Below are 24,416 nucleotides of genomic sequence, written 5' to 3' on the forward strand. Positions count from 1 at the left end.
CCCCCCCCCCCCCCCCCAAGAAAATTATAATAAAAACAATGAAAAGAATGATGCTATTTGTTGGCGAGTATTACTTGTTTACAACCCTTTTGGAGAATTTTATTAAATATTGTTATGATTATTGGTGTGGATGAGTTGTGAGTATAGGTTATTATATCAATGTTGTATAAGTAAAACATTTATCCAATTTGATTATGGGTGTTCATAATTGTGGATATAGGTTACGAACTCCATGTTTTGGACAAATGTGTTAGAAAAATTGTTGACATTGATAAGGTAAAACCTTATTGTATTGTTATTATTATCAATATTGATGGGTAGAGTTAAACTCTAACTGATTTTTTATTTTCTTAACAGGTTTTGGGTTAGTAGTTAAACTTTGATTGAAATGTAACTCGACGTGGCTTATTGTAAAACCTTTATTAATGGTTATTAGTTGATCTTGTTATGTAAAGATATTATCAACTTTATGCTTATTTTCTATATATATGAAAGTATTTTATATTTGCGTTCTTGGGGTTGAAAAGCATTAATATTATGGAAATCTTATATGTAATGATAAGGTACACAAAAATAACAACCATCGAAAAGTGCATCTTAATGACACTAGAAATTTTCATGGTCCATTTATTCTTGGCAAGGAAAAAATGCCACTTCTTTTTTGACATTTTATAATTGTGATCATTACCTAAAATCCTATATAAATTAGCCACGACTCAATTGATGACAATGATAACATGTCATATTAAACTTGACAATGACAGTTTATCATTGTCAGTAATTGTTTGTTAGTGATAATTATTTGTTGTCATTTAAAGCTCAATTATGACATTTTTCGAAAATTGTCAATGACAGTTTATCAAACCGCTTTGTAGAGGTTTGCAAGTATTGTGAACTACTACAGATGGTAGAAATTGACCACTCATGTGGAGACATACGAGCGGAAGTGTCCTATACAAAGAGTTTGTATAAGACTGGACCACGAGATGATTCGTCTCTATATATAACGCTGTTGATACTGAAGACTTACATCTCACCTAAACGACCATAGGTGACATAACCTCAATCCTGAGTGTTTTGGGAACTCCTGCCTTTGAGGGCGGTCCTTTGATTAGTAGGGGAGAGGGTGGCCAGATTGCCAACTCAACATGCCTACCTTTTGGGGGACTTGTGATTTGGGAACTGGGAACTCAATTACACAAGATGGAATTCGCTCATTCCCCAAAGTACGGGTAAGTAGATAGATTGCTCCCTTAAGAGTTGATTTTGGGGCTTGAACATAGTGGTCACAGCTTCTCTTTGGAAGAGAGGACTCAGTTATAGTAGGACTATGACTTATGTTTATTAGAGGGATCAATGGTACTTAAGGAGTTAGATGTAACTACAAGGGCATAACAGTTATTGGCCCAGTTGTACTTACGAGTGATCTGTGAAGGGTTATCGCACTGTTGATTGGTTGATATAGACACATAATATATCTGTAGTAAGGAGAGTTCAGCTGTCGATCTATAGTGGAGTGCTTGGCAGTTAACGAATGGTGGATCCAGTGACTAAAGAGTTTAGTCAGTTATTCACGTACCGTTGGAGCTTCGAGCTTTAGGTCCATAAGGTCCCCTTAGTAGCTCAATGGATTCAAGTTGAGGATCAGTTTTTGGTGTTGATTTGAAATGTTCAAATTGACAATAGATATTTCACTTATATATGATATGATCAGTGTGATGTATGAGATACATCTAGTGGAGGATTAATGTAAATGTGATTTACATTAAGTACCGTGGAATAGAAAAAGAGTTATGGTTTATATGTTTCATGAGATGAAATATTAAAACCATAGGTTATAAATATAGTATAGTAAGTTGGTTATCATATATATTTATAATAATATTAATTATTAAATAATTATTTATTTTTCTCTAATAACCAATTGAATGGGGGCTTATTGGTGGTTTCATGGTAACTGTGAGATAAAAAGAAAAATATTTTCCTAAATTTAGAAGTTGGTGACTTGAGATTTATATTCTTGGAAAGACTCACAGTGGCTATCAAGTGAATTAGATTTACTAAACGACAGCTGAAGAGAGACTAGACGATTGTGGAGTGACTCTATATGATAGTTCACTCAGGTGGCCGATTAGTTAAACGATTGTGCAGCTTTTGCCAAATGATCGCATAGCATTTGTTAAACGATTGGATGTCGTCTATACGATAGACCTTATCATCTCCCACTTGCTCAATCGTTTACATGATTATTCTTCCTCCAGTCTCGTCCTCTACCCAAGTCTACCAGAGCCCACACTTCTGGATTCTCATACCGATAATACCAAGGTAGCCATTATGGTGGTATTGTACATAACTCGACATAATCAAGGTTTTTGGAGGCTGTTCGCTGTGTTCATTGTGTTTGTGGTTGCTGTGATGGTGTTGTGTTGCGGTCATGGTGTACGATCATTCATGTGTTTCCATCTTGATGGTTGAACAAGCGTTCTTGATCAAGGGTGTTGAAGATGAGTCTTCAAAGGTATGTGTATTCTTTCCCTTTATCATTTAGTAAAGCATGCTGTAATTTCATTTGATGCATAGCCTGTATGTTTCCTTTTCTTGATTGTAATTATTAATGTTCATATACAAATGAAATTTGGAACGATCATTCCATTGCTCATGAAAATCCTCACGTTTAATTTCCTTCATTCATAGCTTGAGGTCAGGAGCAAAATGTTTGCAAGCTGAATTGATCCATTTATGGGTTGAAACAGACATCCAGATCTTGGAACAGTAGATTTGATATAGTGATGAAATCCTTTGGTTTTGATTAAAACATTGATGAACCCTGTATCTACAAGAAAATCATCAACGATAAAGGAGCTTTCTTAGTACTTTATGAAGACGATATCCTACTCATTAGGAATGATGTAGGGTACCTTCCTAACATTAAGGAATGGCTGGCAACCAATTCCAAATGAAATATTTAGGAAAGACTGCAGTATGTACTTGGAATCCAAACTATTAGGGATTGCAAGAATAGAATGTTGGCTTTGTCTCAAACAACTTATATCGACAAAATGTTGACTCGATATGCGATGCAAAACTATAAGAAGGATTTATTACCTTTTAGGCACGGGGTTCACTCGTCTAAGGAACAGTGTCCTAAGACACCTCAAGAAGTTGAGGACATGAGACGTATTCCTTATGCTTCAACTATGGGTAGCTTAATGTATGCTACGCTCTGCACTAGGCTAGACATTTGTTATGCAGTGGGAAGAGTCAGTAGGTATCAGTCCAATCCAAGGTTATACCACTAGCGGTTAAGAACATCCTCAAGTATCTTAAGAGAACCAGAGACTCTAAGTTGGTGTATGGAGCTAAGGATTTGATCCATATAGGATACACTGACTTTGATTTCCAAACTGACAAGGATTCTAGGAAATCCACGTCAGGAAGTATTTACCCTGAATAAGGGAGTTATAGTATGGCATAGCATCAAGCAAGGATGCATTGCAAATTCCACTATGGAAACTGAGTATATAGCTACTTGTGAAGCAACAAAAGAAGCAGTTTGGCTCAAGAAGTTCCTAAGCGATTTGGATGTGGTTCCAAATATGGACTTACCCATCATCTTATACTGTGACAACAGTGGGGTAGTAGTCAACTCTAAAAAACCTCGCAGTCACAAATAAGGAAAGCATATTGAAAGAAAGTATCACTTAATACAGGAGATCGTGCAAAGGGGAGATGTGATCATAAAAAAGATTGCCTTAGAGCATAACATTGCTGGTCCATTTACGAAGGTTGTCTCGGCTAAAGTATTCAAGGGTCATCTAGAAAATCTAAGTCTATGAGACATGTATATTGTATAATCTAGGGCAAGCGAAAGATGTGTAATGGGTATATGGATGCCTTAGTTTATATTATTTATTTACCATAATCCCGCCTTGATTCTGATATCATGTACAACCCACTGACTAGAGTTTTAGTTTAAATGGGAGTTTGTTGGGTTTTATGCCATAAAACTCGTAGATAATAAATGTTATTAATAGACCATCATTAATAAAGAATTATAGATGTTAATTCAATAAATATTATAGTGTTGTTTTCTATTTTGTTTTAATAACCCTAAATCCAATAAACTAACATCCAATGTTGTCTTATGAGTCTCGAACTGTATGTGAAGACATACAAGGATCGATAATGGATGTCCACGGGTGGGGAAGGGGGGTGGGAAAGCCATCCCTATCCTCGTCTTTGCCCCCTATACCATTATAATCAAATATATATTTTTTTCTAATGCAATTTTAATTGAAACATTTCTTAGTGAAAATTTCAGTAGAATATTATCAATTTTTCTATTAAAAACATCTATCCACGATCTATCAATTATTCTCAGTAAAATTCAACTTAAACTTAAATACTTAAAACATTCATCCACAATTATTTTAGGAAAAGTTACAACATGACAACAACAACATATTTTTTTAAGACACAACATGACAACAACAACATTTTTTTTAATAGAAAAATTACAATATAGCCGAACCAAGCCATCGACGAATTTCATCCAACTTTGTAAGGGATGATTACTGGGAAAAAAAGCACAAATATTATATAAATTAATATAAATCAATATTAAAATTAATAATAACAATACACGAATTTATAACTTTCATCATCTGGATCTCAATCCTCAATAACATTTTCCAAAACTTTAGCATCCATAGAAGTATGCTTATTTATTTAAGACATGTAAAAAGAAAATTAGATCTCAAATTGTAGATAATAAAAGTTTATTAAATAAGTTAAACAATAATATTAACTCATACCTTCAGCCTATAACCAATTTGAGTATACATCAAAACTTCTAATAAATTTTCATGAATTTAAGAATGATGTGGACTTACATGTCTACCACCAATACTAAATACAGATTTAGAAGCAACAGTAGTGATGGGAACAACTAGAACATCTTTTGCAATTTGATACAAAATAGAATACTTCACTCCATTCAGCTTCAACCATTTCAAATGTTAAAGTCATCCGACCGCGGTAGAAAAGACTCATCCAAATAATGATTCAACTCTTATTTGACATTGTCAACATCGTTTTCCACATTATTAAAAAACTTTTCAAACTTGAGATATCGATCTTTCGTATTAACAAGAGAAGTTAAACTACTACTTCCATCTCGCCTCGAAGTCGAAGAAGTACTAATTGTAGATGTAAAACATTGAGGCTCTTCTACTGTTCTTAAATTTGAACTATAAAACTTCATAAAATAACAACACAAATCTCTAACGTGTTTAATTTCAACAGTATGTTGAGATCCATAGATTTGAGAAAAATAACTGGACCAGTATCATTTTAAACCTAGGATCTAATACTGTAGTTATTGCCAACACACCATGAATCACACTTCAAATTTTTTCAAACTTAGCAATCATTCTCGATGTCATTACTTGTATCTCTTCAACATCAAAATTAAGCCACTTAGAAAGTTCCAACCTAATTTCACAAACTTCTTCAAAAAAGATATTGGAGGTTGGATAACTTGACCTGAAAAATAACTCAGTCATCAAGTAATAGAGCTCTAATCTATCACACATTGCAAAATTCCAATCAGTATCTGAAGGAAGATGAGTGTATAGTGGTTCAAGTTGTTTTAGACGAGGAAAAACATCCTTGTATTCCAAAGCGGTTTTGAGCATCACAAAAACTGAATTCCATCTTGTAACACAATCAAGACTTAGTTTTTTAGTGCATAAAATTTGTAATTGACAAACTCATTCTTCAAAATTTTCCTTCCTTTTTGCAGAAAGAGACTAGAAATAAACAATACCTCTAATCTTCTCTATACCATTTGAAATTATAGCCAAAACATCTTTCACTGTCAAATTCAAAATATGTGCACAACAACGAATGTGGAACAAACTTCCATGCAATCACAATGTCCTTAAATCTAACTTCCTTAATAAAATGTCAACCATTGCATCATTTGTTAAAAAATTATCTACTGTTAAAGGGGATAATTTATGATCTATATTCCAATTGAATACACACTCCATTAATGCTTTGGAAAGTAACTGTCCAGTATATGGATGTGGTACATGTACAAACCTAATATTTTGTAGTAATATGTTAAAATGAAAACTACTCGTGGAACCGAAAATACATCATAACATAAAAGATTTAAATTACCTCAAAATTCTATTTTGTAGAACCTGAGAATCATCAATAAAATGTGTAGGATTGCCATGTATCCCTTCTTCTGGCTAGTTGTGGTCCATATGTCCGTAGTAAGAGCAACCCTACTTCTACAGTTTTCCAAAAACTTTGTTTTAATTCTATCTTCTTCATAAGTTTTTATTATATCTCTCCTCGATTCTTGATATCATCTTAAACCTCGGTTGAACAACACTAAAAAAATTTCTAAATCCTTTGTGTTCAACCATGTTTATTGGATATTCATGTAAAACTATAGCACTCTCTTCTAGAAGCTTCGTAATCAAAGATGGTTTGATTTAGCACTACGTTTCCCTCATTGGTTTTAGTAGGTCTCAAATTGAAGGATCTCTTTTTCAAGAGAACTAATGAGCGAAAGCAAGTTCTTTCCAAGCCCATTGTGCAAGAATAAACATATTCACAAACATACAAGAATAGTTATGCATCTTGAAGAAAATTATAGCATGCTTTCTTAACTAAAAACGAAAAGAATCAAGGGACATACCTTTGAAGAACTCTTCTTCACGAATCCCTCGATCTATACTGGCCAAACACAAAGAAAACGAAGAGCAATCATTTGGAAAAATCTCGCTCTCATTGCAATCATCCAGCACAATCTCACTATCGCTGCAATTGTCTAGCAATCTCTTGCTCTCGTGAGCAATTGTCTAGCAACCTTTCGCTCTAATCACAATCACGAATTGTCTGATCCTCGAACAACAACCCCTCGACACTACCACTCGGTAACCTTGGTATTATCGGAGTGAGAATCTAGGAGGTATGGGCTCTGTGTGAATTGTTGGGATTAGTGTCCTATTCTCCCGGAGTTTCGTTGTTTGTAATGATACACATTATTTTATTGAATAAAATAGTTTTTATTTCATTCTAGCATTTACTCATATCCAATAAACAAACCTCCATGGTTATTTTTTGTAAACTTAAGCATGTATTATATGATATACAAGTGAATCATGTCTTAAGTGATAACCTAAATAGGTCTGTAGTATAAGGATTAAGGGTGGATACCTGATCCTGTGACACTACGGATACGACCCGCTTTGTAGAGGTTTGCAAGTGTTATAAACTACTACAGATGGTAGATCCTGACCATTCATGTGGAGACGTGCGGGCGGGGGTATCCTATACAAAGAATTTGTATAAGACCGGACCACGAAATGACTAGACTCTGTATATAACATCGTTGATACTAGAGACTTACATCTCACCTTAACAACCATAGGTGACACGACCTCAATCTTGAGTGTTTTGGGAACTCCTGCCTTTTAGGGCGGTTATTTGATTAGTATGGGTTAGAGTGACCAGATTTCCAACTAAACATGCCTACCTTTTTAGGGACTTGTCTGATCTGGGAGCTAGGAACTCAATACACAAGATGAAATTCACTCATTCCTCGATGCGGGGTAAGTAGAGAGATTGCTCTCTTAAAGGCTGATTCTTGGGCTTGAACATGGTGGCTACAGCTTTTCTTTGGAAGAGAGGACTAAGTCATAGTAAGACTATGACTTATGTTCATTAGAGGGATCAGTGGTACTTAAGGAGTTAGATGTAACTACAAGGGCGTAACGGTTACTAGCCGAGCTATACTTACGAGCGATCTGTGAAGGGTTGTCACACTGTTGATAATATATCTATGATAAGAAGAGTTCAATTGTCGGTCTTTAGTAAAGTGCCTGGCAGTTAACGGATGGTGGATCCCATGAATAAAGAGTTTAGTCAATTATTCACGTACCGTTGGAGCTTCAAGCTACAAGTACATAAGGACCCCTTGGTAGCTCAATGGATTCAGTTGAGGATCAGTTCTTGGTGTTTATTTGAAATTTTCTCTTGTTTTGCCCCTGTAGTTACATCTAACTTCTTAAGTACTACTGATTTCTCTAATGAACAATAAGTCATAGTCCTACTATGACTGAGTCCTCTTTTCCAAAGAGAGGGTGTGGCCACTATGTTCAAGACCTGGAATCATCCTTTAAAGGAGTAACTTATCTACTTACCCCTGCTTCAGGGAATGAGTGAATTCCATCTTATGTAGCTGAGTTCCTAGCTCCCCAATTAGACGAATCCCCGAAAAGGTAGGCTTGTTGAGTTGGTAATCTGAAGACTCTCACCCATACAAATCAATGGACCATCCTCATAGGCAGGAGTTTCCAACTCACTCAGGATTAAGGTCATGTCACCTATGGTCATTTTAGTGAAATGTAAGTATCAATTACCAACAACGTTATATAAAAGACTAATCATCTCATGGTCCGATCTTATACAAACTCTTTATATAAGATACCCTCACTCACATGTCTCCATATGAATGGTCAGGATCATACCATTTGTAGTACTTTACAACATTTGTAATATTTACAATGCGGGTAGTATCCATAGTATCACCATGATAAGGTACCCTTCATTTATCCATCTACTACATACCATTTAGGTTATTACTTAAGGCTTGATCCACTTGTATGTCTCACATACATGTTTAAGTTACATGAAATAACCACGGATCTTAGTTTATTGGATTTGAGTAAATGCATATAAAATAACATTTATTTTATTAATAACAATGTGTACAAAATGTTTACAAACTACAAGACTACCAGTAGAATTAGGACCTAATTCCAACACAAACATGATTGCCTAATGTCTCTTTGTCTTTGTAAGGAAAATTTTTGAAATGATCGTGTAAATGCTTTGTCCCATTTTTAGATTTCCCTTCTAACTTTTTTCCACAATAGTTACATATAGCTTTCATAGTGTCATTTATTTATTTTTTTTCTTTTATAATGATTCCATACTACTGATGTCAACCTATTACTTTTTAGTAAATCCTCATTATCATCAATATCTAATGTAATATGTGTAGACTAATCAGTAATACTTGAAACACTATTCATTGAAGTTGATTCACTCATGTTCATAGATGTTGGAGTTGTACCATCTTGTTCTGACTCATTATTATTCGATAAAGTCATTTTTACCTACAAATAGTCAAATAGTAACAATCACATATCAATGTAATTTGTACACCAAAACAAAGTATAGATTGTTAATAGAATGAAAACTGATTACTGTTGGGGTTGATGCCCTTAACTCTCGTTGGGTCCTGTAGTTTGTAAACATCTATATTGAACAAACGCTTGTGATGTAATAATACGAAATATTTTCTTTACTGTTATCTATGAAATATGAGATGTTTTATTTTCATTTACCACAAACCAATAAACTAAAATCATTGGTTGTCATTGTAACTTAAGCATGTATGTGGAGACGTACAAGTGGATTATGCCTTAAGTGATAACCTAAATGGTCTATAGTATATGGATATAGGAGAGAAACCTTATCCTGGTGAAGCTACGGATGCGGCCCGCTTTTTAGATAGTTACAAGTGTTGTGATGTGCTACAAATGGTCTGATCCTGATTATTCATGTGAAGACATGCGAGCGGGGGTGTCCTATACAAAGGAGTTTGTATAAGACCGAACCACAAAGTGTATAGTCTCGTTATATAACGTCGTTCATGATAGAGATTTCACTTCATTAGGATGACCATAGGTAACATGACCTTAATCCTAAATGAGTTGAGAACTTTTGCTTTCAATGGTGGTCCTTTGATTTGCATGGGTGCGAGTGGCCAGATTGTCGACTCAAACCTAACACTCTGTGGATTCGTCTGATTGGGGAGTTGGGAACTCAGTTACATAAGATGGAATTCACTCCTCCTCGGAGCAGGGGTAAGTAGATAGATTGCTCCCTTAAAGGCTGATTCTGGGGCTTGAATGATGTGGTGCCACACACTTTCTCATGGCCCGAGAGGTGTCCACTCATAGTAGGACTATGATGTATTATTCATGAGAGGGATCAGTGGTACTTAAGGAGTTAGATGTAACTACAGGGGCAAAACGGTAAATTGGCCCAGGTATACTAACGAGCATCTGTGAAGGGTTATCGTACTGTTGACTGGTTATATTTGATGGACACGATATCTGTGGTGAAAAGAGTGCAGTTGTCAGTCTTTAGTGGAGTGCTCGTCAGTTAACAGATGGTGGATCTCATGGCTAAAGATTTTAGTCAGCTATTCACGTATCATTGGAGTTTTAAGCTACAGGTCCATAAGGTCCCCTAAGTAGCTCGATGGATTCGAGTTGATAATCAGTTTTTGGGTCAGTTTGAAGTGTTCAAATTGACGAGAGAGAGTTTGATGATATATGATATGACTAAACTGGTTTGATTATATATGATATAGTTGAGGAAAATGATGTAAATATGATTTATATCAAGTAAAGGAGAAAAGGACTATGGTTTAAGTATTGCATATGATGTGATATTAAAACTATAGGTTATAAATATAATATGATAAGTTAGTTATTATATTTATTTATAATTAAAACAATTATGAGATAATTGTTGATGGTTTCTCCTTATCCGTGCATGAAGTGGGAGGTTTTATTCAGTTTTCATACCTGAAGGATAAAATGGAAAAATGTTTTCATTTTGGAAGAGAATCGTAGTATCGCTTTCATTGGAGTACACAGCCAATCACTCACTTAGCTCATGAGAGACTACACGACAACTTCTAGTGTTTGTCTAAATGATCGTGTACACGCGCCATTATCTAAACGATCGTGTAGCATTTTACTAAACGATCGAGTGGCTAGCGAGCTTCACTAAACGATCGTGTAAACTATCAGACCTGTTTTACTAAATGATCAAGCACAAGTCTATACGGTAGACACATTACTCTCCCACTTGCTTGGTCGTTGAGTGCGATCGTTGTTTCCTCCTTCCCTCTACCAAATCCAACAGAGCTCACACCTCATAGATTCTCACTCCGAGAATATCAAGGTCACTGAGTGGTGATGTCTGATAGACTGCTTGTTTGTGGAGAATACTGTTCGTATGCTAAGCGATAGCGAGAGATTTGGGTAGATGATTGCAGCGACATCGAAAGGTTGTTGGTCCCAGTTCTTCACGAGAGCGAGAGAAAAACAGAAGAAGAGTTTTTCGAAGGTAAGTCTCTCGTCCCTTTGTATTTATTTATGGAAGCATGTCGTAATTTGTTCTGAAATACATAACTAGTTTGTATGTTTGTGAATGCTTGTAATTTTGTCACAATAAATTTGGAATGATCTTGCTTCCGTTCATAGATTCTCTTTGATAAGAGTTCATTCAATTACACCAACAAAAACAACAAAATAGTCAAATTTGTACACCAAAAATCTTACAACACAATAAGAACAAAGGTCCAACAAAATTATGATTACACCAACACAAAAAATAGTCCAAGAAAAATAGTCAAACAACAATCCAACAAATTTGTACACTCAAAATAGTCAAATACCAGTCCAACAAACTTTGAGATAACATAATTTGAAAGGAAACAAACTTTGAGATAATAAACACGGTAAGAACCAATAACAATAATTCCCCTTCTACACCATTCAACAACCAACATAACCATTTTACCTTCTACACATATCAGATTAAAAAGGGGAGATTTGGATTTCAGACATACCTTGGAATGAAAAGATGCCGACGAGAGTCACGAAAAGGCGGGACAACTAACGATTCTTAGCAAAACAAAAAGACGCAGGTGGATCTAAGAGACACAAACGGGCGAGAGTGTGGCATGAGTCGGCAACAACGACTGGTGAGGAAGACTGAGGAGATCGTGGTCTGGTCTGAGAGACTAAGAGGAGTGAGAGTTTGAAAGAAATCATTGAGAAGCACTGATGGGTGAGGACAAGTGAGGCGGATGGCTTGGGCTTTTGGAAAAGATCTAGGGTTTTTTTATAATATAATATAATATAATAAATATATATATATATATATATATTATTATAATTATGAATATATACTTGGGGCGTAGCTAGGGCCGGGGAATATAATCCTCGTCCCCAACCCCTAAAGATAAATGGGAAAAAATCCCCACTCCCTCCCCCATTCCCGTGTACTCGGGGATTCCCCGCCCTGTTCGGGGCGAGTCCCTGCTGGTTAAATAGACATCTCTAGGGATCAATGTTCAAGATACAGCCGAAAGGGTCTGTATAGATATTTATAGGGATTAATGTTCAAGATACAACCGAAAGGGTCTACAGTATAGAGATAAAACTGGATACCTTATCTTGGTGATACTATGGATACGACCCACTTTGTATTTAATATAAACACAATGATCCAACGCGTTCATATAGGTGACACGCGAGTGGGGGTATCCTATGCAATGAGTTTGCATAAGACTAAACCGCGAAAGTGTAATCACTAGTAGTAACACCGTTAACTAGTTAGGTTCCTATTTCAATAGGATGACCTAAGCAACTTAGTCTTAATACTAAGTATATTACGAACTCCTATTCATAATGGATTTTCCTTTGATTTGTACGGTTGAGGGTGGCTAGTTCGTCGACTCAATATGCCTATCATTTTGGGGACAAGATCGAACAGGGAGCTGGGAACATAATAATACAAGATGGAACTCACTCCTTCCCTCTTCAGGGTAAGTAGATGAGTGTTCCCTTAAGTGTTGTCTTCTAGACTTGAACAAAGGGTCCTACTCTCTTATTGGCTAGAGAGGGGTTTCTGTTTATTGGTTGGACCATAAATAAGTTGTTCATTAGAGGAGCACTAGTATTTAAGAAGTCAGAGGTGACTCAAGGGTAAAACGATAATTTGACTCAATTGGAGTTAACACTCATGAATGACTAACTTGCTAGTATTGGTTTATATCCATGGACACAGAAATATCTGTTGTGAGAATAGTGCAACTGTAGGTTTTTAGTGGAGTGAACTCATAGCTAAGGAATATCGATTAACTTGGTTAATGAGTTTAGCCAATTAATCTTATATCGTTGGAGCTTCTGATCTACAAGTCCACTAGGTCCCATGTTAACTCACTAAAGGATATAAAAAAGAGATGATTTGAATTGTTCAAATCAATTTGAGGAAATTGTATATTAATATAATCAATATGTAATTGATTATGAATGTGATCTATAGGTCAAATTAAATTAGAAAGAAACATTTGAATGAGATTCAAATAATTAATTAAAGTAAATTAGATTCACAAAGAATTAATTAATTAATAGAGAGGTGTTGCACATATACATATGATGTTTATGATAATTAAATATATATATATACGTTAGATTAGATTTAATGTGTAAATTATTATTTAATTAATGTACTAATTAGTTAAATACGATTATTTAATTAATTGTGCACAAGGAAAATTGGAAAAAGACTAGGAGAATGTGTTGATCATTCTCTATATGAAGTCTTCATTATGGCCCTTTTAGGAGATACATAACATAATATAATTACAAACATTCATTGTACAATTTTCCTAAGCCACAAAAGAAATTTTATTGGAATCTTCCTCACCCTCTTCCAATAGTTGGATACCACCTATCCTTCTATTGGAATCTTTGAGAACAACAAGGTTACTCTCGTGGTCGTGTTCAAGATTGTTCGAGGAAACGTTCGTGTTCAAGATCATTGGAGGAGTCGTTCGTTGGAACATCGAGAGGATCGTTATAGGAGATTGAGAATCTACAAAGATAAAAAATAATTGTTCTATCTTTTCCCTACAACATGCTATTTACATATTTATTCTACTTAAATTCTATTTTAGTTTACTATTTTTGTTTTATGTAAAAAATGATTTGCAGGATGCAAGATATTACAATGCTTCCACTGCGAGATTCGACCCCTTTTCATAAATATCACACTTAATGTAGATAAAATACCATTATTTATATAATCGACGACCTTACAACATAAATCAACAATCGTTGATCTTATAATAGTTGGAAGTGGTTGTCGAAGTTGGTATTCGATGATAATTTTCACTGGAGTTTGTAGTCGGAGATGGATATCGGAGCCTGAAGTTAGTCGCATGAAGGTGATATTGAAGTTGGTCATCGGAGTTGCTCGCTCAAAGGTGGCCATCAAATTTAATCATCGAAGGTGATTTTCATCAGATTTTTCTAATCAAGGGTGGTTCTCGAAATTGGTCATCGAAGTTTGTTGTCAGAGGTGATTGCCGGAGCCTAAAATTAGCCGTTGGAGTTGGTCTCGCGAAGGGGGTCGTCAGAGTTGGTCGCCGAAGTTGTCATCGGAGGTGGTTGTCAGAGCCTAGAGTTGGTCGCTAGAGTTGTCAAAGAAAAATGGCTGTTGGAGTCTGGAGTTGGTTCCCAAAGTGTGACAACAATAGTCACTGTAAGTGGTCGTAGGTGGAGCCATTGAAAGAAAGGAGAGATGGGATGAACTGGTAAAATATTACCAACTCAGGTCACCAACATTTAAAGTTGGTGGGCCAAATATTGAGTTGGTATAACCCAACTCGTGTTGTAAGCCAAATACCCCTATCTTCCGACAAACAACAAATTGAATATTCAAATTTATCCGCCTAGTAAGCACACTATCCAACTTATCTCAACCATATAAAATATACATCATAAAATTCTATTACAGAAACTTCAAAATCAACCAACCAAAGTTACTAAACATATAATAATAATAATAATAATAAATGTGTAGATATCAATCCTTTTTTTTTATATTTTTTTTATCATGTATTAATTCTCAATAAAAGAATTTGTTTCACTTTCTCTTACAAGAAAAAATAGATCGTTTTCAAATATAGAAAAATAAGCCAATTTATCAAAATATCACTGTCTATCAATGATAAATAGTGATACACATTGATAAACATCTACCAGTGTTAGTACGTTAATAGATGCTATAAGTGTCTATCTTTGATAGACAATGATATTTTACTATATTTGAAAATATTTTTAGTAATTTTACCATTTAAAACAATTATCCAAACAAATATTTTTCGCCTATTTATTTTTCATATCATGAATTTTACGGTTGTAGTAAAAAAAATCAAAAGTAATTTCTCCTTAGTAATTTCTCCATCAATAATCTTTTCTTTTATCTATTTGACAACTAGAACTTCAAATACAAAATAAGAAATAACTACTAAACTAGGTAGGTTTTACCAAACAAAACATGCTTGTCTCTTTGTGCACATAAATTTACAATAAACACAATAACTCAACTGCCTTACACATTTCTAAATCTCCATACCTTCAATTGCACTAAATAAATTTTATAACGGAATACATTTTCAAATCTTTAATATATATTTAAAAGTTTTTATATTTTAACCAAACATGTTTAGAACATTGGTATATAAAAGATAAAAAATCCTTAAAAAAAAGTGAGATCAAAATAATTATTAAGAAACTATCGGCAGAACTATCAATTTTTTTGTGCTATTATTATTTTTAAATTCTTCTTGGGAGAAGGAAAAACCATCGAAGTATTAATTTCCATGGAAACATGCAGGGTAGTTTGAAGTTACCTTTAATAAATAAACCTATAAGTTGGGTCAGTTATCATTTAACCAATCATTATTTCATATGGTAGACAGCACAATAATTGATGGGTTTTTTAAAAAATCAACCATTACTCATTAATATGACAATCATTTCAGTAAAAAATATGTTGTTTTTTCATAGAAAGCAAAAGGTTAATTTGAAAATTTGAAGCATTGGTTTGTTTCCATATTTTATTTTAAGATCAAAAGTCAACAAAAATGAAAGAATCATGCTTTATTTCATACCAAGCATATTCTTCAACAAACAACATAATAAAATGTCTCAATGATTATTTTATATTTGTATTTAAAAAAAAGACTGTCTTTTTTAATTCAACAATACAGGATTCAAATATTTGGTTTATTGATTGATAGTTCATACTTTATCTTTGTATTAGTTGAACTATACTCACATTAACTTAAAATGTCACTTCACTGACTTTATAAAACATTATTTCTTTGATTATTCACAAAAATTTAGAGCGAAGTTTGCCTTTCATGTCTTGATATGCTATATCTATTTTAAAGAAAATTACACAAGTTGCTTATGAACTACGACGTTTGTCATAATAATATTTTTGAACTTTTAATTCGATAAATTGCCTATTGATCTATGTAATTTGTTATAATTACAATAATAAACTTGTAATTCAATGAATTAGCTTGTTATTTGTTGCAATCAACCTCTGTATTATATTAATATCGATATATTTGTAAAATAAAAAAAATGATATTGAATATTAACGTCAATATTTTAATATTTAATTAAAAATGCTAGTTGTGGAATGTTAATATAGTAGTTGCATTAAAACTTAACCAAATACTTTTAAACTAAAAAAATTCAATTTTACTTAAATTCATGATTATTATTATTTTGATTATAGTTTCATTGTTTCCCCCATATTTTATATGTATCTACACATAATTTTCTCTATTATTATTATTTATTCTAAAAAAAACTATTATTATTATTTCGTAAATACATTTTATTTTATTATTATTTCTCCTCCTCTACATCTCTATCAAACCCGTTTCTCTCTTCTAGGGTTCGAAGTTAGATTCCGATCATATCGCTTCTCCATTTCGATTCTCTCACCCACTCTCTATATTGTCTTCATCTAAATTTTCCATTTTTTCTTTTTGGTTTTCAAAAATCTCTGATTGGATTTAGGGTTACAGATTTTTGGTTTCCAGTTCGCACTTGCATGCGATTCATATTCGAAGGTGTTTGGCTTCATATTTTGGTGGGTTCTTGCTCCAGTTTGTTTAGGGCTAGGGTTTTTTTTGGGTACAATTCCGCTCTTCTACGTAGGCAATGGCTGCTAGAACTTCTGATTTTGATTGCGGAAGTCTGTTGTAGAATAATCTGGTTTCTTTGCTTCCTTTTACTTTTGCCTTCCACGCTTGACGAATTACTTTTGAGTTGAGACTAGCTTGTTCGTTTCGAGGATGATTAAGTTATGAGATGTTAGATTTGTAGATCTCCGTATTGTAGTGTAATTTGCTCGAATTGATTTTACAGTGTATTGGGGTTTAAATTAATGGGGACGCAGTAGAAGGTTGATTGGCTGAAGACTACATTTGGGGAATTCTCTCATCAATTAAGCGTCGAATGTTTGCTTCCAGTATGGATACTGTGCGGGACACAGCTAGAACTGCGGGAACGTTGTTAATCCCAATGCGGTTTGTCTGGCCGTATGGGGGAAGAAGTGTATTTCTCAGCGGTTCTTTCACCAGGTGATGTACAGGAGTTCATGGTCTTTCTTACTTTCGGTTCTTTCCTGCATGTCCTATGGTTGTGGAACGCAACAACCGAGTTTGGATTTTCTGGTTTAACATGCGTATGTGTGTTATCTTGTAAACGCTTTTTGTAAATTTTAATTGTATTTTGATGAAGGTGGTCGGAGCTTGTTCCTATGACGCCTATGGAGGGTTGTCCCACTGTTTTTCAGGCTATTTACAGCTTAACCCCTGGATATCACCAGGTCAGATTGTGGTGGTTGAATAGGACCTTTAAATTATTCATGTATTATTCACAGACTACAAGGATTTGTGATGAAACTATGGTGACCTTTAGTTGTATGCTGCATAATTTTCTATAATCTTAGATGTTGATTTAGTAAGCATTGAATAGTAGTTTTGCTGCTTGTGGGAAGCTGGTGTTTGTCAAGGGAAACGTGACTTTCTGAAAGTATTAAATTATACTGAATCACAGCGATTTTGGCTTCTCGGACAATTTTATGTTAATGATGGCAGTGGATCAAGGTCAGAATGTCATGGAAAAAAACTATGCAATACTGCACTGCGCATGTGCCTTCTTGAAAATGATTCTTTCCAGTTATTGAGTCCATGATCAGAGTAATTTTTGCTATGCTAAGCAATCTTGTTGATCTTTTTATCTATGTGTTCATATCATCTGTGCAGCTATTGTGAGTAGCAATGCCATTTTTCTTGTTATTTTCAATTTACTTCACTACATATTTCAACAACGAGCAATTGTCCTGCCTAGACATTGAATTAAAATTCTACGACTGAAACTTTATTGAAGATTCTATGATTTATTGATTTTCATTCGTTTTTGACATTTACGTAGTTTTGTTATACTAATGTGAACACCAAGGTTGTCTTGTATGCAGTATAAATTTTTTGTTGATGGAGAATGGCGTCATGACGAGCAACAGACTTGTATTTCTGGTGAATATGGGGTAGTAAATACTGTTCTCTTGGCTACAGAGCCTAGTTATGCTGCTCCACTTGCCAATCCAGAGATGACCCCGGGATCCAGCATGGATGTGGATAATGAGGCCTTCCGTCGCTTGGTTAGAATTATTTGTACATTATTGCTCCATTCATTGTATATTGTTATGCCATAGAGTAAAGAAAAAGTCAAGAATGGTGGGTTTCTTTGACCGTCTGATCTTTGATATTGGTGGATCAGCTGATGAAAAGTGCATATCACAATTACTATTTTCCTGCTTGAGCCTTTTATTTCTGGTGTGTTTGGAATCTTATGATTCTGAGGATTGAATTCATAATGGATTTCAAATGAATTTCATTGTTTGGTACCGCAAGAAATTGAGTGATTTTAAAATCCAAAGTGATTTCAAATCCTATTTTTACTTAAAAAACTTTTCTGACTAGAATGCTCGGATTTTACAGGATTCCATAGGTTTGAAAGTAAATTACTTAACTGGCCTTATCAAATTCTAATTTTCAATTAATACATTATAGGTAAAAGCCACATCATAGTTAAAAGTGCATATTAGTAAATTCTTAACTTTCTTTTTCTTTTTTAATAACAATCCAAACACAAAATTTCAAATACATTCTTTCTCATTCCAAACAAAGTAAGTAATTTAAAATTGTTTCTCAGATTTCAAATCACAAGATTTAAAATAATTTCTTAAACTTTTTTTTGAATCCAAACGGAGGGTTTTAGTTAGGGATTTATTTTCCTTGCACTCTAGGATATTATAGCGGGTGTTACATGATTTATTTCTCTGCCATACTTATGGATTAGGTTATTGATGTATCTTACTTATATTTACTGGGACTTCTGTGTAAGATTTACACTCTCACTGTTTCTTTTATTAGCTAATTGAAACCCTTGTTATTATCCAGGTCCGAATAAACGATGGACGATTGTCAGAGGCTGTGCATAGTATATCAGAGGCTGATCTGCAGTGCTCCCGTCACCGCATATCTGCTTTCTTGTCCACACATACTGTTTACGAGTTGCTCCCGGAGTCAGGCAAGGTTTGGATTCTCTACCTTCTATTTTTCTTTTTGCATGATGCCATACTTTTCACTTCTTGTTTTATCTGTGCTTATGCGAGTACAATTATGTTACAGGTTGTTGCTTTGGACATTGAGTTACCTGTGAAGCAAGCTTTTCATATATTGCATGAGCAGGCATGTCCTCCTTTTCTCCTTCCCTCCCATCCCGTCTGTTTGACTTCCCCATTCTGACTTTTATGACGTTTTATCCTTTCAACCTTTTGGAGACATAAAAAGCACCCTATTTGAATCTTTTAAGTACAAGTTGCATGTTAGAAGCTAGTCAATGTTTGTACAGATCTCTTTATGTCCTTTTCTACAAATGAAATAATTGAGCCATTTCTTATTTTCTTTTTTATCACCTATTGATTTTTGTTTTGATGTTCAAGAGATTAGGATTTTTACCTTATCTGTATTAACTCTTTACAGGGTATCCCAACAGCTCCTCTTTGGGATTTCAGCAGGGGGCAATTTGTTGGAGTTCTCAGTGCTTCAGATTTTATTTTAATATTAAAAGAAGTATGTCTAGAAGCCATTTCCCCCCTGCATTTTATCTCCCCCCAATTGGCGTTTAAATTGATGATGATGATGATATATATATACACATATATATTTATCTTTGGTTTGAATTTTTTTTCCCTGAAAATTCTTGAGTATTAGCATGTACATCTCGATCTCACTGACAGGATCTATTATCTTGATTTTATCTTTGTTTGGGCATCATAAGTATGTTTAAGGAAATGTTGCTCTTTCTCATTCATCTATATTATATCATATTCTAATTTAAATTCGAATAGTAGCTTGGGAAGCGTGGCTCAAACCTGACGGAGGAAGAGCTTGAAACACATACTATATCTGCTTGGAAAGAGGGTAAAGCATATTTGAATGGTCGAGTGGATGGACAAGGAAGATTCTTGTCAAGACAGTTCATTCACGTGAGTAATATGTGGCACCTTTGAATATTTGCATTTAGTCTTTTTGAAATAAATTATTGCTATGCTATTGTGACCTAATTTATTTCAGAATTTTGATTGATAATGATACACGAAGACTAAGAGTAACTAACTGTTAACTTTTATATGTTTCTCAATTTTCAAGACTTAGATTACCAATTAAAAAATTCTTGAAATATGTCATTTCCTTAGATGAAATGTGATATCATGACCTAGTCATTTATAAACTCTTATATCAAAGGTCTTGACTTTTTTTTCTGGACATACCACAGAACTCTTGAACCACAATTACAAAGATTTCTAGGAAGTTCCTAATAAGCATTGTGTTTAAGTGGCTTGGTTTCCTGAAGCATTTTCCTACTTTGAATTATTAATTTAAACTGAAAATGCCGTTTTCTACTATCATAATCCATTTGCACCTCTGATGTCACACTATCTAATTAAGGGTGAATTTGCAATGTTTACTCTCGTGTAATCTCCCTTTTTAAGTATCATTTGCAATTGTTTTCTATTCAAAATGTTTATGCAATCTATACCAGTAAGTTTGTTTGTTTGTTTTTTTTTTTTTCTGGGGCACTAACCTGTCATAATGGTGTGTTAACTCTGTTATTGTTGCTCATGTAGGCTGAACCATTTGATAATTTGAAAGATGTTGCTTTAAAGATCTTGCAAAATCAGGTGGCTACAGTTCCCATAATTCATTCATCTGCAGAAGATGGTTCATTTCCACAATTGTTGCATCTTGCTTCACTTTCTGGAATACTAAAATGTAAGTGTTTTCCAAATTTCTTATTTTAAAAATGGAGCTTCCCCTGATACTAAGTAGTGGGTGTTAGTTTCCAGGTATCTGCAGGTACTTTAGGCATTGTTCCAGCCTGTTGCCTGTGCTTCAACTGCCAATTTTTGCAATTCCAGTTGGTACATGGGTCCCAAAAATTGGAGAATCGAATAGAAGACCATTAGCTATGTTGAGACCTAGTGCTTCCCTTAGCTCAGCCTTAAACTTACTGATTCAAGGTTTGCACTTAAACTTTCTCTTGCAGAATATTTTCGTGGTTATATTCAGAGAGATAGCCTTTCCTTATAAGAAGTGGAACCACTTTTCTGGTTACCTCAAGGGTTCTTAGTAAGATTCTTCCAGATCTGGTCTTCTTTTTGGTCATCCATCACTCCCATCACTCCCATGACCCATCTATTGATGCAAAATGATGTTCAGATTATGAAGGGAAAAAAAAAGTTGTGATTGGTTTAGATTTTGAACTTATATGACGAGTGGAGAGACTGTAACTTTACATTATCCAGCTTGTTTGATTAAAGTTTGTGTAGACTCTTATGTCTGTGTTACATTGGCATCTTTCACATACTCATGGACCATATTTGTTTTTGTGGCGAGGTGTGCTAACTTCCTCTGATTGATCTGATAACTGTGGAGTAGACCACATATAGTCTCTAATAGTAGGTTTATGTTGATACACTAACTTCAAGAAAATGTGTTTGGATGTGGAATTGTTTTATTGTTTGGGATGTTGCTTTAACAAAGTTGTCTCAGTGGCTTGGAGGGCTTCTTTTGTTGTATTTGGAAAGAATATTATTATTTAAGATCGTTTATTGACACTCTGTGAAAGGAAATAGGTTGTCTATGAATCTTGTTTTCTGTTTGGATGCATACTTCCACTCTGATAATTGGGCACTGAGATTTTCATTTTAAGGTATAATGTGTGTATGTCTTATGATTTGTTATTTGACATAGCATTCTGCAATTGGCAGCTCAAGTTAGTTCAATACCCATAGTTGATGACAACGATTCGTTGCTGGATGTATATTGCCGGAGGTTATTTGTTTTTATTTGGTCAACTTAATGTTTTTTAATCAGGTTTATTGGAATGAAAATATGTTTGTGATATTGTTACATTTTTTTTTTTTTTAGTGATATAACAGCTCTTGCGAAGGACAGAGCTTATACACACATTAATCTCGATGAAATGACCATTCATCAGGTAACTTGTTTCCCTGCTCCCTTCAATCTCATTTTTAATACATGTTATCAAGTCGAGGAGGTTGTTTTTATTTCTTTTGATACTCTTTTTGTTCTCGCTGTAGGGATTTATTTGAAGTTTCTTCTCTCTTTTTGGGAAAATTTGTTATTTTATTTTATTTTTTAATGAGAAAAGGAACTTTCATTGAGAAACATGAAAGGTTAGAAAATGGCATACAGAAAGACGGCCCAACAAAAGAGCCAAGCCAAACTAACTATACAAACAAAGGGCCTCTGTGGATGGTGAAGCCAAAGAGAAGCCTTAAACCTAGCAACGGGCAAATTGTCAAGCATGCATTGATTTATATGTTGAAGAATGTATAATTGACAAAACTGATGCAATTGCAATGTTTAGTAAAATTCATAAGACAGTAATCGGAAAGCCACACTTGGGTGTGGCATAGGAAACGAGGAATCGGGAGTAACTGGGATCTGGTGATGCGGTGCCCCACACTCCATGGATTTGCCATTTTAACTTGTATTAGTATCCGTCTCTTATTTGTTCGTTGCTACTTTTTTTAAAAACGGTTTTCTTGCATGTTCAGGTGTTGAGATTCTGCCTTTTCTATTACTCAGACAGGAGGCTTGTAACATTCTTAGCGATAGCAAAAGCTTGATTACAAGCTAGTTATTGTTAGGAAAAAAAGCTAGTTATTGTTAACTTGCCCATCTCGTTTTAAGGCAGTCATTTCCGAGGCAGTCACCTAATGTTGAATGGAATATTGGAAACATGTTATTTTTCTATTGGAACAATATTCTTATTTTTCCATTGTTCTTGTATCCGGTTCCTTTCAGGCATTGCAACTTGGACAAGATTCTTTCTCTCTTTATGAGCCACGAAGCCAACGATGTCAGATGTGTTTGCGATCCGACTCGTTGCATAAAGTGATGGATCGTTTGGCAAACCCAGGTAGAGATAATTGTCTTTTTCTGTGGGATTGATTAATTACATAAAGGTATCATTCTTGTATTGTATGGGTGATTGAACTTTAAAGCAAAGCCCATTCCTTAATAAATGAACTTTCAGGTGTTCGGCGGCTTGTAATAGTGGAAGCTGGCAGCAAGCGAGTAGAAGGGATTATTTCGCTAAGCGATGTATTCAAGTTCTTGCTTGGTTAGTCGAAAGCTATGAAGATAAAGAAGATCCGAGAGGGGTTTGTGCAAAAGACGCGTAAAGGAAAGGATTGTACACTATCATCTGCATAGTTGTTAGTGATGGGGAAGGACTCTCTTCTCTTCATTTGGTTGTTGGGTTTAGCCTTTCACTTCCATCGCCTGGCTTTTGAAGGAATTTTAGGGTGGAGTGGAGCGAACAGGAAAAAAAAAAAAAAAAAAGAAAAGATAGGGCCACAGTAAAAAAAGAAAAAAAGAAAAAAAGAAAAAAAGAAATTAAAATTGGGAGGGACTTGAATAGCGTTCAAATTTCTCAACTCCCCCTTTTCCATTTATTATTATTATTTATCAGTTTATTAAGATGTCATTGCCTTTGCCTTGCCTGCTACTAATGTAGATTATTGGAGATGATGATGATGATGGGAACTGTTGTTTCTAAGCTCTCTTCTTTCCTGCCTGGGAAAAAAAAGAAAAAAAAAAAGAGAGAGCTCTGTGCAGAGGGAAATTGAGAATCCAATTGGGTGACTTGGAAAGTTGTTAATTCTGTGATTTTTATTAACACGTCATTGACTTTTGTATTTACGTTTTCCTTTTTTTTTTCTTCTTGTTTTTGTTTTTCTATTTGGATTGAAAATCTTTTTGTAATGTGGAAAGTAAAAGAGTTAAAGGCAATTGACTCGTCGCCCTTTTTTGGGTTCTTTTCTTGTTTCACATCAAATCGGGGGGCTGCTTTATTTGTTGATAAGTGTGAGGTATTGCAAATTATAGGGTTAAATTTTAAATTTATTCCGACTTTTTAAATTTACGGTCTCACTTTGGATTTATTGGTCAGAAAAGTTTTAATTACATTGATGATTTTGAAAAAATTGAGTTCCATCTAATTAACTTATCATTTTAATTTGTAAAAAGTTAACATCCCATCGTACGAATTAAC

At 34.4% G+C, this 24,416-nt stretch overlaps 1 protein-coding gene across 2 annotated transcripts; it reads left to right on the forward strand.

Annotated features, from left to right (window-relative positions):
- The first annotated feature begins 16,608 nt into the window (after positions 1–16,608).
- Positions 16,609–24,062, forward strand: LOC120067097 (sucrose nonfermenting 4-like protein). Of its 2 annotated transcripts, XM_039018498.1 has the most exons (14): positions 16,609–16,848; positions 17,127–17,341; positions 17,502–17,589; positions 18,241–18,423; positions 19,226–19,360; positions 19,457–19,516; positions 19,811–19,900; positions 20,182–20,316; positions 20,959–21,103; positions 21,178–21,351; positions 22,102–22,165; positions 22,262–22,331; positions 23,165–23,279; positions 23,397–24,062. In XM_039018498.1, exons 2-14 carry the CDS (start codon positions 17,217–17,219, stop codon positions 23,486–23,488), a joined length of 1,476 nt encoding a protein of 491 aa, XP_038874426.1. In that variant the 5' UTR covers positions 16,609–16,848; positions 17,127–17,216; the 3' UTR covers positions 23,489–24,062. The 2 variants fall into 2 exon arrangements, with proteins under 2 accessions (XP_038874426.1, XP_038874428.1); XM_039018500.1 differs by lacking the exon at positions 19,811–19,900.
- The last annotated feature ends 354 nt before the right edge of the window (positions 24,063–24,416 follow it).

Source organism: Benincasa hispida, chromosome 12 (assembly GCF_009727055.1).
Source record: "Benincasa hispida cultivar B227 chromosome 12, ASM972705v1, whole genome shotgun sequence".
NCBI classification, from domain to species: Eukaryota; Viridiplantae; Streptophyta; class Magnoliopsida; order Cucurbitales; family Cucurbitaceae; genus Benincasa; species Benincasa hispida.